Genomic DNA, 15,954 nt, shown 5'->3' with positions numbered 1-15,954 from the left:
ATTTGTAGGAAGGCGTTTTGGGCCGAAAAAAACGACCATGTATAGTAAGGCGCTTTTAGCCGAAAAAAAGGATCATGTATAGTAAGCCGTTTTTGGCCGAAAAAAACGACAATGTATCATAAGGCGTTTTTGGCCGAAAAAAACGACCATGTATAGTAAGGCGCTTTTAGCCGAAAAAAAGGATCATGTATAGTAAGCCGTTTTTGGCCGAAAAAAACGACCATGTATAGTAAGGCGTTTTGGCCGAAAAAAAATGGCCATGTATAGTGAGGTGTTTTGAGCCGAAAAAAACGACCATGTATAGTTAGGCGTTTTTGGCCGAAAAAAACTACCATGTATTGTAAGGCGATTTTGGCCGAAAAAAACAACCATGTATAGTAAGGCTTTTTGGGCCGAAAAAAAATGACCATGTTTTGTAAGTCGTTTTTGGCTGAAAAAAAATGACCATGTATAGTAAAGCGTTTTTAGCCGAAAGAAACGACAATGTATAGTCAGCCGTTTTGGCCGAAAAAAAGTACCATGTATTGTAAGGCGTTTTTGGCTGAAAAAAAATGACCATGTATAGTAAGGCGTTTTGGGCTGAAAAAAACGACCATGTATAGTAAGGCGTTTTGAGCCCAATCTCATTCTCTGCCTTCCTCTGCCAAGTTTGCACGGAAAGCTTGAGCAATATCTACAGATCGTTTTGGGTTACTTACAAACTCAGATGAAGAGTGCCACCGTGGTCGACTGGTTAGTGTGACGGATTCACAGCAGAGAGGTGCAGGGTTCAAAACCAGGGCTCGGCTGTAGTCGGTAGACTCAGCATGTATTGTAGGGCTTTTTCTCATGACCATGTAAAAGAAGGCATTTTTAGCCGAAAAAAAACGACCATGTATAGTGAGGCGTTTTCATCGGAAAAAACATGACCATGTATAGTCAGGCGTTTTTAGCCGAAAATAAATGACCATGTATAGTTAGGCGTTTTTAGCCGAAAAAAACGACCATGTATCGTAATGCATTTTTCGCCGAAAAAAACGGCCATGTACAGTAAGGCGTTTTAACTCGAAAAAAACGACAATGTATAATAAGGCGTTTTTGGCCGAAAAAAACGACCATGTATTGTCAGGTGTTTTAACTCGAAAAAAACGACCATGTATAGTAAGGCGTTTTTCGCCGAAAAAAACGACCATGTATTGTCAGGCGTTTTAACTCGAAAAAACGACCATGTATTGTCAGGCGTTTTAACTCGAAAAAACGACCATGTATTGTCAGGCGTTTTAACTCGAAAAAACGACCATGTATTGTCAGGCGTTTTAACTCGAAAAAACGACCATGTATTGTCAGGCGTTTTAACTCGAAAAAACGACCATGTATTGTCAGGCGTTTTAACTCGAAAAAACGACCATGTATTGTCAGGCGTTTTAACTCGAAAAAACGACCATGTATTGTCAGGCGTTTTAACTCGAAAAAACGACCATGTATTGTCAGGCGTTTTAACTCGAAAAAACGACCATGTATTGTCAGGCGTTTTAACTCGAAAAAACGACCATGTATTGTCAGGCGTTTTAACTCGAAAAAACGACCATGTATTGTCAGGCGTTTTAACTCGAAAAAACGACCATGTATTGTCAGGCGTTTTAACTCGAAAAAACGACCATGTATTGTCAGGCGTTTTAACTCGAAAAAACGACCATGTATTGTCAGGCGTTTTAACTCGAAAAAACGACCATGTATTGTCAGGCGTTTTAACTCGAAAAAACGACCATGTATATATAGTAAGGCGTTTTTGTAAGAAAAAAACGACCATGTATAGTAATGCATTTTTGGCCAAAAAAACAAACGACCATGTCTAGAAAGGTGTTTTTGGCCGAAAAAAAACGACCGTGTATTGTCAGGCGTTTTTGTCCGAAAAATACGACCCTGTATCGTAAGGCGTTTTGTGCCAAAAAAAAACGACCATGTATAGTAAGGCGTTTTTCGGCCGAAAAAAACGACCATGTATAGTAAGGCGTTTTTAGCTGAAAAAAACGACCATGTATAGATTCTTGAGCACCCGCCTCCACTGGCTAATTTACTTGCTGGCGTCGTAACGGAAACGAGAATTGACTTTTCGCGCACATTGATTAGCACATCCGGCACGCTCGTCTGCACACGCTCGCGCGCACTTGCACACACATAGACACACCCGCTTTCCCAATGTGGACACATTTTACTCAAGAGTTTCATCATCGCCGTCAGCATGTTTGCATCAGAATCCCCCAGTGTATGTTTTATTAAAATTTCATTATATACTGTAACTGTGTGTGTGCATTTGCGTGTGCGTGGGCGTGTGTGTGTGTGTGTGTATGTTTGGTTTGATATGATGACATTTGGGCTGGGCAATCATGAAATCAATAAATTGTCATATTTATTCATCGTTATCAATAGCAATCTTTTTTTTTTTCGACAGTTGTCCCTTAATACATCATGTACTGTACATTTTGTGTGTGGACAAGACAAGCAAATCACTAACGAATGAAACAACAAATACACTAACGAATCACCCGCCTTTGTGATTTTTTTTTTGTGCGTGTCGACAGAGGTCATAAAGTCATTCGAATGTTTAAGTTTGCCTGCGAAAACCATCCACAGGTGGCATGTGATCCACTCACATGAATGCGCTAATTGATGCGCCACCTGCACGTTGAACCTTGGCGGAGGCTCCAAACGTGGACTCTCCAAGGATTTCACCTGGATGCGCGCGCGCATGTGTGTGTGTGTGTGTGTGCGCGTGTGCGGGTGTGGGTGTGGGTGCGTGCGTGTGTGTAAGTCTCACTGGCCATCAATCCCCGTTGCAATGTGACAGCATGACAGTGAGTAACAAACAGTCATGGCCACCGCCACCTTGGCGTGGATCCCGCACGCGCTACAATCGCCTCAAGGCCGCTCAAGGTGAACAAACACGTGAACATGAACGGATGCCCAAAACAACAAAAAAATCACAGAGGTGTCACCCTCGTCATCTTCAAGCATCGGCCAGAGCGAGACATCTTTAAAATAGAAAAGCTGCGATCATGGGACACTTTATTTGGAACGGCAAAGCACATTGTTGTTTTTGTTGTTGTATTTCTCGTTTTTGCTTTGGAAACGACGTGACATCGATGAGACCTGAGAGGCCGAAAATCTCATGATTCCGCGGCGCGTTTGCGGTGATCACCATGACAACCGAGCTGAGTGCAACTAAACTTGTTGATTTGCTTACAGCGCCACCTGCTGCTTCGTCATCCACAATTTTGTGAGAAAGTTTCCGATATTTTGGTAGAGGAAAGTTTATGGTATCATTTAAAAAAACATCGTCAAAAATGGTACACTGCTTCTTTGTATGTCCATTCGTTTGTTTATTCATTTATTAGTTCAATTGTTCAGTATTTGGTCCATTCTCCCGAACATTAGTTCGTTCATGTCAGTCCATCCATCCTTAGTTTGTTAGTCGGTTCATTAGTTACTTTTTCGTCTGTCTATTTGGCATGTTTGTCCATTTGTGCGTTTGTTTGTTGGTTAGTCTTGTTCCATTGGTCTGTTTTTTTCCATTCATTCATTTGTTAGTTTGTCTGTTGGTCCGTTGATTTAAAATTGAGATTCGCTGACAAGAAATGGCACTAGCGACAAAAACGTGGAGGTGGCTCATGCACACGGGTTGATGACGAGCTGTCGGACGAGCGTGAAGCGCCGTGATCGGTGAGATTGTCAAGACGTCGAGAGCTGACGGACGATCAGTCGCGAGCGGAGCGCGGCAAGATGACGCGCAACTTCATCTGGCTGATAAAACGATCGGTCAGCTAGTGAGAGGCAAGGTGGAAACGTATGAACCACCGAAGACGAGTCGATCGCAACCTGCTGAACGTAAATGCCGCCTGGGAGCATCGAAACATTACGGCCAGAAAATAAGTCCGATTTTACATTTCACAATGAGAGCCGGGAGACTCAAGTAAAATCGCAAAGCTGCAAAGAAATAACTGTTCGTACAGCCTTTGTCCAGGAGTTCAGGTCAAATGTCCACAGAAGCAAGTACCGTAGTTAAATAATTGACCGTTAGCATGACAGGCTGAAAATGTAAATTTTTGTCTTTTCGTTTGCCGATAGCCATTAAACGAGTTGCGGCGGCGGCGCCATACTTGTTAGCGGTGATGGCGGCAATGTCTCGTTAGCGTTTCGCGGCGCCAAGGTGAACGCGACCTTTTAGCCATGACGGGCGACACAGGTGACACGCTAATGAGCGGCGCCTCATGCTATACTGGTAAAGGTCGGTGATTTGGCTTAGCCTTTACCAGCGTAGCGTTAGCGCGCGCACTAAAGGCCAAGCATAGACATTTACGAGAAACATCAAATCTTCATGGACGTGAATGCTAACAACATGAAATGCTATGCTAACGAGCCTTCCAATTGTTTTCATCTTTTCTGTACGCTCGTCTGACAGATATGAGTCATAAGCACCATCAATGGTGTCACGTTCTTGCTTTTTTTTCCATCTGCGTGTCAGTTCTTACACGGAGTAGCAACAATGGTTGATTGATTTTGAGCTTGCTTTTATGTTCTAACTTAGCATGTAGCAGTCGTCTGGGACGTCATGCACGTTTGGAGCATGGTGAAAGGAGACTTTGATTCTCTCCCTTTTTCAACTGCTTCAAACAAGACGTATGCGGGAATTGTGGTTACGATGATGTTTTATGCTCTGTGTTATATTATTTTTGTTGTTTTATGTTAACTGTTCTGTCAAGCGATTTGTTACACCGGCAGCTGTTGTGAAAGCGCTATATAAATAGAGATGTATTGGTATTCTCTCAGTCTTGCTATTTTTTTTTCCTCTTTCAATGCCGTAAGAGGTTACTTTTTGTTCCTTTTTAGCCGTTTCAAACAATATAGGTGTTTTGTCGCTGCTGCTGTTCTTTGCCTATTGTCATCGCTCTTCCTTCTGTCTATCCATCTGCGTCCAAATAAAGTCCAAACACCAACGAAAAAAGATTATTCATGAGAACAATAAAAATGAACTCAATCATCAGCCAAAGAACATATTACCAAGGTCAGATATAAACATTTTCGGAAAACGCTGCAATTTTTAGCAAGCACAACGTAAATATTTTGTGTGTGCGTGTGTTTGACATGCCGTCTCTCTCTCTCACACACACACACACACACACACACACACACACACACACACACACACACACACAACAGTTCACAAAAATTGTGACTTCCCTTCTTCTGTGGTGAAGCTGGGAAACCGAAATGTTTGGTAGATATCAACGCTACACTTTTGTAAACTTTCTTCTGTTAAATAACACCAAACCCATTGTGCTGTTTTTTAAAATTATTTAATGGCCACAAGTTAGAAATTTGTGCGCAGAGTATACCTGCATCGAATGGCCCCAAATTGTATTTTGTGGCCGAATTGTGGCAATAAACAAACCATTTGTGTGGCTATTTATTTCATGACCATAAATTACGTGAGGGATATGTGGCCACAAAAATAGTATTGTGATACTTGTTTGGCAGCCACTAATTTGAATGACGTGCTCAGAATTAGTGTATTGTGTCACAAATTTCCATTTTGTGGCCATCTAGAACATGACAACAACAACAAAATTCCCATGTCGTGCCTGGGGAGCCATCAATTCGTCCGTACAGAAGCACAAATTAGTATTTGGTGAACACATGATCGAGATTATGTTGGCATTTCAATTGTATTTTTCCCCAAGTCATACAAACTTGTCTACCTGTGCCCTGTGATTGACCGGCAACCAGTCCAGGGTGTATCCCTTCAATAGAAAAGTGACGTACAGTATCATTGGGGAGGCGTTAAGTACAAATCAAGAAAAATAAAGGCACAAAGTGGGCGTGTCACTTCTTGGTGTCGGTCAGGATGATGTTGGCGGTGACGAACATGAGGCAGAAGATGGCCCATAGCACCACAAACCACACCCAGGAGGCGTGGCGGAAGGGCGAGCGGTGTGGGTTGATGGCGTGCCGAGCAGTCACAGGCTCAACGTGGCGGCGGGCGTGGTAGACCAGCAGGGCGGGCACCACATACTGGATGCCCGTGCCGGCGTAGGCGCCTGTAATGCCCACCAGGGACTCCAGGTTGTGCGTGCAGAAGGCCACCAGGATGGGCGGCACCAACGTGATGAGCGGAAAGACCACACGGTCCACCACCCACGGGTAGGTACCGCCGTCGCGGTGGAAGAGCGTCTTCCAGTTATTGCGCAAGGTGACGGCGATGATGGGGAAGTTGGTGCTGATGGTGAAGACGGGGAAGAGGCCCAGGAAGTAGCGCAGCACGGCAATATCCAGGACGTGGCAGTTGTCTGTGAAGTTGAGGGTGTACATGTCGTGGATGAGCCCGCTGTCGAAGCAGAAGATGGCCGTGAAGGAGAGCAGCGCGTAGAAGGCCAGAATCAGCACGTAGTCGGCCAGCACCAGCACGCCCACGCGCTTCTTGTTCGAAATAGGCGTCACCAGTGAGGGCAGAGAGTGCTGGCACATGAAGGAGTAGACGCACACGCCGAACAGGTTGGGCACGCCCGCCAGGGAGGCGGCGGGGGGGCGCCCCTCGCCTGCGCCGGCGCCGATGCGCAACAGCGCCAGGATGATCATCATGGTGAACGCTGCGGGAGAGAACCAACAAGACATGGCATTAGCTCAGCCTGTCGGCAACATATAATTGCGTGCGATTGGATTTGATGGGGAATGTCGAATTTTTGCATCAAGAATGTTTTTCAGTGATTATGCCAACGTACTACACCACAGTGACATGAGAATTAGATATGCAAAGCCCTCATCAAGGAATTTGACGTAGGACTGTCTATGTTTGAGCTCATTACCTGTCAATTTTGACCTCAGTTCATGTACAGCCTTGACAGAAAAAAAAAAAAACATGCATGGGGACAGCTCCCTACTATCCAGCCACTAAAATTGGAGATTATTTAAAGAAAATTGAGGAAGGAAATGCTTGTGACACTCGGAAGTGTTCTTGCTGATTCGTGTGGCATTACTACTGCATTGTGCCGCTTGAGCTTTTATTTGATTATGCACCATAAAAAGACGGGGCCGCATCGTCGCTGCAGTCAATGTTTTTTAACCAGCCGCCCAAAAAAAAAAAGCACATTAAATACAGCATGAAGTGCCTGAAATGGGTGGGGGGAGTAATTTATTCACTGTTTTGTATGGTAATTTTATCACAAAATGCCATTTGTACGAAAGAGGTGATTTGATAGAAAGCCTAAAAATTCAATCAGGTGCTGCAGTACAAAATAGGCCAATAATAATAAACATATTGCACATTATTCTCAATTGTACAAAGTGACAGGCGTTGTTTTGCTCATCGCTACTACGTAAGTGTGTTGCTGAGGTAGAGTGGGTCAGCAGGCGAGCGGGTGGCTGACTTGCTTGGTAAAATTTGTGTGCCAGTAAATGAGGGAGTTGGTTAGAGAGTTTGCTATTTAGCTAGTTAGTGAGTGACTTGAGTCCACTAGCTGGCAGAAAAGTGAGCCATTTGGCAAGTTGGTTAGCTAGTTGGTTAGGTAGCTGGCAAAAAGTGAGTCACTGAGGTACAGTAGTTAGCTGGTTAGTTGGAAATTGAGTGAGTTACTTAATTGGCAGGCTGACTACTTAATGATTGACAGCATATGGGTTACTTAGTTTGTGAGTGGGTGAGTTACTGAAGATTAGTGAGTGAGTGAGTGAGTGAGCAGTTTTTCATTCATGACTGGGTTAGCGAGTTAATTAAGTAAGCAAGGAAACTAGTAAATTGCTGCTTGATCAGTGAGGACTGAGCTACCAAGTGAGCAAGTCAGTTATTTGGTTTCTGAGTGAGTGGGTAATTGACAACCACTTTGTAATTACTGCCACCTACAGGACTGGAGTGGAGCAGCAGCTAATGTTTCAGCCAAAGGTTGTTCAGTCTGCACAGTGGGGTTATCCTTTCTTGGCTGCTACTTTCTTAACGATGACAGAAGAAGAAGAAGAAGAATGTCTCCAACCATCTGTGATGTCCACATGATTCCCCCCTCCATCAGGCGCTCTCATTCCAACAGCAGCAGTCAGATATCCGTCAGGATAAAGTCGTCACATGCACACGCACACGCATGCCCGCACAAGTGGGGACAATTGAGCGTGCTAGCTCTGTTAGCGGCAGCCAGTGTGATTTATCTTTGCTTTGAAAGCCTGCCAGTGACCTTGATATTTCAACTTCACGGCCCTCTCAGGACCGTGTCTGACAAACACACACACACACACACACACACACACACACACACACACACACACACACACACACACACACACACCAAACACACACACCAAACACACAGAGCACACACACCGGATGCTTCAAGGAGACAACGCCGGCCCATGGGCTCACCTCGGAGGAGGTTCGCTCCACAGGACCTGGCATTGGTGTGATCGAATAATCAGGTGTCGGTGAAGGGTCATCAGTCTCAATTGTAGTTACGCAAGTTTGGAGAAGAGGAGTGAGTGAGGTGGCTAGTTCGTGACTGAGATCATTGGTCGGTGAGTTAATAAGCGTGTTAAGTATTTGTGAGATTGGTGGCTAGCTAGTAAGAGTGAGTAAATAAGTCAGTGAGTTGATGAGCATCATTGTTCATCTATATACTGTATGCCGGCAAGTGAGTTAGTTATGTTGTCAGTGGGTGAGCTAGTCAGTAAATTAGCTAGTGGAAAGTTAAAGCTACCCGGTCTAGTATGTTTGCGAAAAAAATATGTTCAGCTCGTTAGCTGCTGAGTTAGCCAGGGACTTAGTCGTAAATTAGTAAGCCTGATTGTGAGCAAGGAACTCAGTTAATGAGCAAGTAAGCAGACTATATACGATGGTTATGGATTATTATTCAGTTAGCCAATTAGGAGGACACTTGGGGAGTAGGTCAGCTTTTCAAAAAGAAGAAACTATGGAACGTCAATGTGATCCCGCCAAGGAGTCAGAAATTGCTCATTGCAAATCTGGACACGACCACGTGTGGCATGTCGAGGAGGTGACTGAGGACAGCTGAGCGGCAAATGGCGTGACAAAGCCTTGGGACGAGGCCGGGAGGCGGAGCTCGCGGCACGCTAGCTGCCCACTAACCCTGACATCACAAAAGGTGACGGAGGATGGAAGTCAACAATCGTGTCGCACGCGAGGTCTCAACAGCTACACAACCAAACTTGATGCACAGAGTGGGACAAAAGTAGCAACAGTAGACACTTAAAAAAAGGAACCTAAAGTAGGAAGGAAGGAATGAATGAAGGAAAGAGAATGGATGAAGGGAAGAAGGGAAAAAAATAAGATGGGAACGAAGAAGGGATCAAGGAAAAGAAGCGTACAGGAATGTTATGAAAGGAAGGAAGGGGGAGAGGAGGGTAGGAAGGAAGGAAGTGTGCAAGGATACGAAAGGAAGTGAGTGGATCAAGATGGACCAGGAGTTAAAGGTTCAGCCAATGACACACTCTTGCTCTCACGTTCACATCAGTTGCCCCAACGCCACTTTGTGTTGGCGGCCATTTTATTTTCCTTCAAGGCGGCCGTGAGTGACAGTCCAATCAAGTGTGGGACGGCCCGTCAAGCTTGTCAGAGTGACGAATGAGAGGAGAGATAGGAAGCAGAGAGACACTGAGTGGGACCGGACCTTTGATGGACGCACCTCAACGCCACCGACACCAGCGGAGGGGGGCCAGCATGAATTTCTGGAAGTTGAGACTATGGAAGTGCTCAAAAGAGGACCTTGGGAGAATTTCACAACGCCAATGACTATTTCTTCTCTTCTTTCAATCAGTCCAACTTGGCTGCCAGGCTCCACACTCATTGAGGACAAATTCAAATGACTCACAACAAAGTGTGACCTATCTGTCGAAAATAAGTGCTTTCAATTTTGTTAGCAATCACACTGAGTGGACCAAAATGACCCTAAAATGGATGCTTAAAACCGAAATGACATACTTCCTGTGTTTTTTTTTTCATGCATGGCTTCTTGAGAGGGTTTTTTTGGGGGTGGATGGGGTCTACTCGTGATAAAACTGATGGATACATTTAATGGTGCTTTGTGAAACTGGATTCGGGGGCTGAATTTTCAAAACATTCAAAGAACCCCTAAAAATGACCAACATGACACTAAAATGGCTGCCTCAAACCAAAAGGGCAAACTTCCTGCATAAGGCTTCTTGCAACTTTTTGGTGGTGCTACTCCTGATAGATATGCCCACCAAATTTCATGATGCTGTGTGAAACTGTCTTCAAGGGCTATTTTTTTATTTATTTATTTGTTTGCTTGTTTATTTGTTTTATGATGATGGGTGTTTTGACCAATTCAAACCAAAATGGCTGATCGCCTGTAACTTTGAGGCAGCACTTGAGTTTGTTTTTTTGAATGAGACGGTTACTTATGGCACGTCTTCCAAATTACAAGTTGCCCTTTCATGCACCCTGTAACCTGATAACATGATAAGCTGTCCAACTGCAGTAACCGCTTTCTCCGAAAGGGTTAAAGCATGATTTTTTTTATTTTTTTAAATTCCAATGACTACATCTCTAATTTGATTGGAACAGAATCAATATGGTGGTCTATCCCTTTGAAACATCTCGCCTTTGTCAACCGAGGATGAAAGTTGACATTATTATGTCTTCAGTGGGATCATAGAGAAAGAAAAAAAAAAAGACTTACCAATCCAGCGCATGAGTGAAGTGAGGATCTGAAGATATTTTGTTTTCTGTGCGTTGAAGAAAGTGAACGGTCCTAACAGAAGAGTGAAGACGCTCTGTAGGACAAACATATAAGGGGAAAAAAAATTATTCTGATGCACCACTTTGGGTTTCACACAGCAATAAATAAATAAATGAATAATAATAATAATAATAAGGCTACTTAAGAACATTTTTGCATTTCTCACCTCTATTTTTTCCAAAATTATTTGGAAATTGACACAAGAAAAAGGCCACTAAAGCTTCATGGAGGCAAGCATCATCAAGAACCATGCTGATGATGATCAAGTTTCACGGTGGCTGACTGACTAACCATCCAAGGGGGGGAAGGGGGAAAAAAAATCTACACCATTTGCACTAAATGAGCACCATGATGCTTCGGTGTGTTTTGGCCCATCAGCTACATGTTGCATAAATTCACTTCGCTGGTCTGAAGGCATCATTTTGCGTTACCGCCGAACGACTGGATAACCGGGAACGCGGCCAGAACACATGTAAGGTCTACAGTCCGGCGTCAGACTAATGGGCTACAACTTGTAAAGCCGTCAGTAGCATTCCTTTACTGGACGCGCAGGTCATAAAGTAAATGTCAGAGAATATGGCGAGGGGGGAAAAAAAAAGGGAAAAGCTTGTTTGGAGATTGAAGTCAAAACAGGGAAGAGGGAAATCTGGGACAGATAAGTCTTTTTAGGCAGCGGTTCTTGAGGCTTTTTTTTGTGGGTCCACACTTGACAAAAAGTCGGCTACCAAATTTCACGTTGTGAAACAGGCTTGGGGCGCTCAATTTTCTTTGGATTCTGTGCATGCTCTGACAAAAAAAACACTTTAAATAAAAATGGCAGCCTTTGCAGGCTACTGAATAGCCCCCACTCACCCATTTTTAATATGCTTATATTTATATTTTATATTTATTTATAGACTTTTTGTCTTCTACTTTCTCCCTTTCATAATTTTGCTGCTGTAAATTGGGAATTTCTCCATTGTGAGACAAATAAAGTTTTTCTTATCTTATCTTTGAATCTTAAAGCGTCCACTTCCGAGTGCGAGGTGACGGCAACGAGGATATTCCCAAGAGCGCAGCCTCGGCTGAGAGGCAATAACCGCTGAGTCAGACATGAGAAACTGCAAAGGTGACCAAGGCACTGATGGATACAAGCTTCATTCAATTAGCTCCTCATCAAAAAGGTCACTAGCCCCTGCCAAGATGGCATATCAAAGAGAAGAACGCCAAAGTCAAGCGCTGGACTCAAATATCAGCACACGTCACGAAAATAAAACAACAAAGAAATGTTTCGACAGACCAGATGCATTTGTAAAAAAAAACGGAAATGAAGTTTGTAACAAGTTGAGATGAACGGGTTTAAAAGGATGACTATCTGTGAGAAATATAACTGTCAATCATCGTGTGTGTGTGTGTGTGTGTGTGTGTGTGTGTGTGTGTGTGTGTGTGTGTGTGTGTGGACTGCAGGTTTGGCACATGATTAAATGACTCTTGCTCATCATTGTCAAAACAAGTCAAGTTAGGTTTCAAAGAAGAATTGGGTTTCAAACCCAGGTTCGGGTTTGAAACCAGGTATAGGGTTTCAAACTAGGAGTCGGGTTTCAAACCAGGGTGATGTTTTCAAAGTAGGGTTAGGGTTTCAAGGTGGGGTTTGAACTCGAATTTCAAACCAGGGATATGGTTTCAGAACTGTGTTTCAAACACTGGTTAGGGTTTCAAAGTCAGGTTAGGGTTTTAAACCAGGTTTAGGGTTTCAAACTAGGAGTTGGGTTTCAAACCAGGGTGATGATTTCAATGTAGGGTTAGGTTTCATGGGGTGGTTTTGAGCTAGGATTAGAGTTCGAAACCAGGGTTAGGGCTTCAAAGTAGGGTTTTGAACTAGGATTATGGTTTCAAACCAGGGTTAGGGCTTCAAAGTAGGGTTCTGAACTAGACTTATGGTGTAAAACCAGAGATATGGTTTCAAAGTAGGGTTAGAGTTTCAAAAAAGGGTTAGGGTTTCAAAGTAGGGTTCTGAATTAGGATTATGGTTTCAAACCAGGGTTATGGCTTCAAAGTAGGGTTCTGAACTAGACTTATGGTGTGAAACCAGAGTTATGGTTTTTGAAAGTAGGGTTAGAGTTACAAAACAGGGTTAGGAGTTCAAAGTAGGGTTTCAAACTAGGATTAGGGTTTCAAATCAGGGTTAGGGCTTCAAAGTAGGGTTCTGAACTAGACTTATGGTGTAAAACCAGCATTACGGTTTCAAAACAGGGTTAGGGTTTCAAAGTAGGATTTCAAATTAAGGTTAGGGTTTCAAACCTGGGTGACTGTTCCAAAGTATTGGCTCGATTACTTCCTTGCTAAGCAGACCAGCCTTTTCCAGATTGTTTCCGAACAAAGGATTTATTGGTCGTAAATAAACGAAAATAAAATAAATACGCTTCTTTCTGTCCTTAATAAGAGACACCAAACCCAGTCAGCAACGATTGTTAGGCGGGGACAATGAAAATGTACGGAGGGGAAGTGGACGAAGGAAGCAGACAAGAAGAAGAGAGCGTAAAGTGGGCCATAAAGACCCGGCAGGCAGGCAGGCCGACCGACCAACCCGACGTCTTAATGGGCAAAACAAACCGAGTGCGACGAAGACGGGAGCCGCCGCAGCTCCCGCCGCGAGGAGGAGACACGGCGAGCACCTCCATTTTCCTTCCCATCCTGTCAGCTGTCCCAACAATTTTGCAACGCGTGTTGCTCAGCTCAAGTCGCGTTAACGTCTGCGCCACTCACACGTTTCCTTCCGTCTGTTTGTTGTCCGCTTCGCGCGCTTGACAGAAGTTAAATTGGAACAATCAGCTGGCCGTCACGCGGACGTCCACGTCCGTGTCACGCGCTCACTCGCTGAGCTTCATGCGCGTGTTTGGCCTCTCGGGCGTGTGCGTGAGCAGGTGTTGCGGATGACGGGGGAAGAAACGTCTCATTTAGCGCACCGGGGCTGATGATGCAACCTTCACCGGTGATCACAGCTTGTCAACTGGCTGAAGGATAATTTAAATTAAAAAAAAAAAAAGCAAATTTTCATCCCTCATTTGGCAGCACTAACAAGCATAAGCCCTCGTTTTCGCTCATATGTGAAGATTATAAATACAGCAAATGTTGTACAGCACTGATGGGCTGGATCAGGTGCGTATTGGAATCACTCGTTCCACTTCAGTAAGCAGTACGGGATTTTTTTTTTGTACAGCAATAAGGGATCACAAACTTTCAAACAAACTCTCCCCGAAAAAGTTCAATTAATACTTGCAATAACTCAAGAAAAGAAATGTTTTTCTTATCTAATTTGAGGGAAACGTTTTAATTTAATGGAGAGTTAATCATGAGAAAAATGTGGTCAAAAATCCTCATGAGAAAAATTTAATTTTATCCCCCCCCAAAAATCTTTAGAAAAAAAATGCAAATTTTATGTCAAAATAATGAACAACAATAATATTTCCATTTGACGAAAAACAAGAAAAACATAATGAGACCATGTATTTTTATGGGGAAAAAAATTTAGATAAAAAATAAATATAATTTGGACAAAATGTAGTTTTACAAGAAAATGTTCCACCATGAAAAAAAAAAAATTAGGGGAGGAAAAACCTTTTTGAAGAAAATGATGAGGGTTTTTTTTTTTAACAAAACATTCATGCTGATGATGTAATGTTCAACGGTGATCACAACCTGTCAACTGGCTGAAGGATAATAAAGAAAAAAAAAATCAAAAAAATTCAAATTTCAAAGTTTAAAAAAGCACCAAAATGTGGCCATTACTGGCAAGTTGTGGAAATGGGGTTTGAAAAATAAAAAAAATGTGTCTCCTTTCGCAAAGCGTGGTGCTTGCCAGCCTGTTTAAGTGGCACGATGGAAACTGAAATCCTGGGAAAAGATCAACTCGGGGTCGCGGTGGCGGACGGCTCGCGAGGTCAGCGCAGCGCCGGCAGAAGAGAACCATGAATAATTCTGCTGCTTCGTTAATGAAGACGATCCATCGGAATTTCAACATTGTGCTGATGATTAAATCCTTAAAAAAAAAAAAAAAAAAAACACTTGACCCGGGAAGCGGGATCATTTCCTCTGGGAACACTGTCTTGAAATGCAAACAAATCGAGGAATGGATTGAGTTCTTCTACAATGTCTTTTTATTTGGTTTGTTTGTTTAAATCGCCAGTCACTCATCCATGATTGACCTTGAGTTCGCCTTGAGCTCCCCCCTCTCCGTGGCGCCAACAAGTTTGGCACCTACTGCGATTATCTCCATCAAGCCATCTGTACGTCAGACGTCTCCTTGCAGCGCTCGGCTGCACCGCGCCTCGACGTCAAACAACTTCTTCCATTCAACTCTGCCTTCTGCTGTTTAAACGTGCCGCAGATGTTGCACTGCTGGTCAAGGTCAAGCGCACAGGGCGTAATTATGCTGCATTAAAGGCGTGTGGAACTTGCGTCATATCAACAGTTACACCCTCCTCCCATGGAGCATATATCGTGTCCGCAAGTTTTATTTCGGCAAGCAGTTGTACTCAATTAAATCATCTGGATGCAGATGCAATTTTTAAGTTAAAGCATCCTCAACTTCAAAGTGTCTTTTTACATTTTATTTTGTCACTTGACAAAATAAAATGCAGTAAATTCAACCCAAACTTTTCAGTATGGAATTTTCAAAAGTTTTGTCATTAAATATGATGGAAGTAAGCTACATTATACACACACATCAATAAATATAACGTTAATGTGGTTTATACATAAAAATGGATGGATTAGAGGTGTACATGCATAAAATATTATGGAAACACAGTCATCATTCATTTAATGTGTGGTTACGTCCCGCAAAAGACAAACTCCGCAAAGTGATGACCAAGTATTTCTTGTCGGCCTACGACCTATGTCTCGATATTAATATGGTATATACTTTATGTGTTAAATTCAATGGGTATACACATAAATACAGGGCATTAAAAGGTATAAAGTAGACATTAATTATGATTTCACTATGCTACAGTGGAACACATTTACACAGCCTTAACACACACACACACACACACACACACACACACACACACACTATCAACAGGACAAAAGCAGCAAGTGAGTGGCCAAGATCGAAAATGGTGGCTCCCGCAAGGAATGAAGGTCAATGAGGCTCCATGGAATAAAACATTTAGCAGTGAGTTCATCAATCAGCAGTGCCGTGTACAGGGAGGGGTAGGGTGGGGTGGGAAGTGGAGGTGAG

At 43.3% G+C, this 15,954-nt stretch overlaps 1 protein-coding gene across 5 annotated transcripts in view; it reads right to left on the bottom strand.

Annotated features, from left to right (window-relative positions):
* Positions 1-3,028: 3,028 nt before the first annotated feature.
* Positions 3,029-15,954, bottom strand: part of tmem104 (transmembrane protein 104) — a 26,849-nt gene continuing 13,923 nt past the window's right edge. For all 5 annotated transcript variants that reach the window (XM_019889770.1, XM_019889773.1, XM_019889774.1 and 2 more), the window contains exons 9-10: positions 10,671-10,764; positions 3,029-6,623 (exon numbers count right to left, since the gene is read on the bottom strand). In XM_019889770.1, coding sequence (XP_019745329.1) covers positions 5,860-6,623; positions 10,671-10,764 — 858 coding nt within the window. In that variant the 3' untranslated portion in view covers positions 3,029-5,859. The remainder of the gene's footprint in view (positions 6,624-10,670; positions 10,765-15,954) is intronic.

This window comes from Hippocampus comes, unplaced genomic scaffold (genome assembly GCF_001891065.2).
Source record: "Hippocampus comes isolate QL1 unplaced genomic scaffold, H_comes_QL1_v1.1 scaffold326, whole genome shotgun sequence".
Classification (NCBI taxonomy): Eukaryota; Metazoa; Chordata; class Actinopteri; order Syngnathiformes; family Syngnathidae; genus Hippocampus; species Hippocampus comes.
This window is presented reverse-complemented; position numbering and strand designations above follow the sequence as displayed.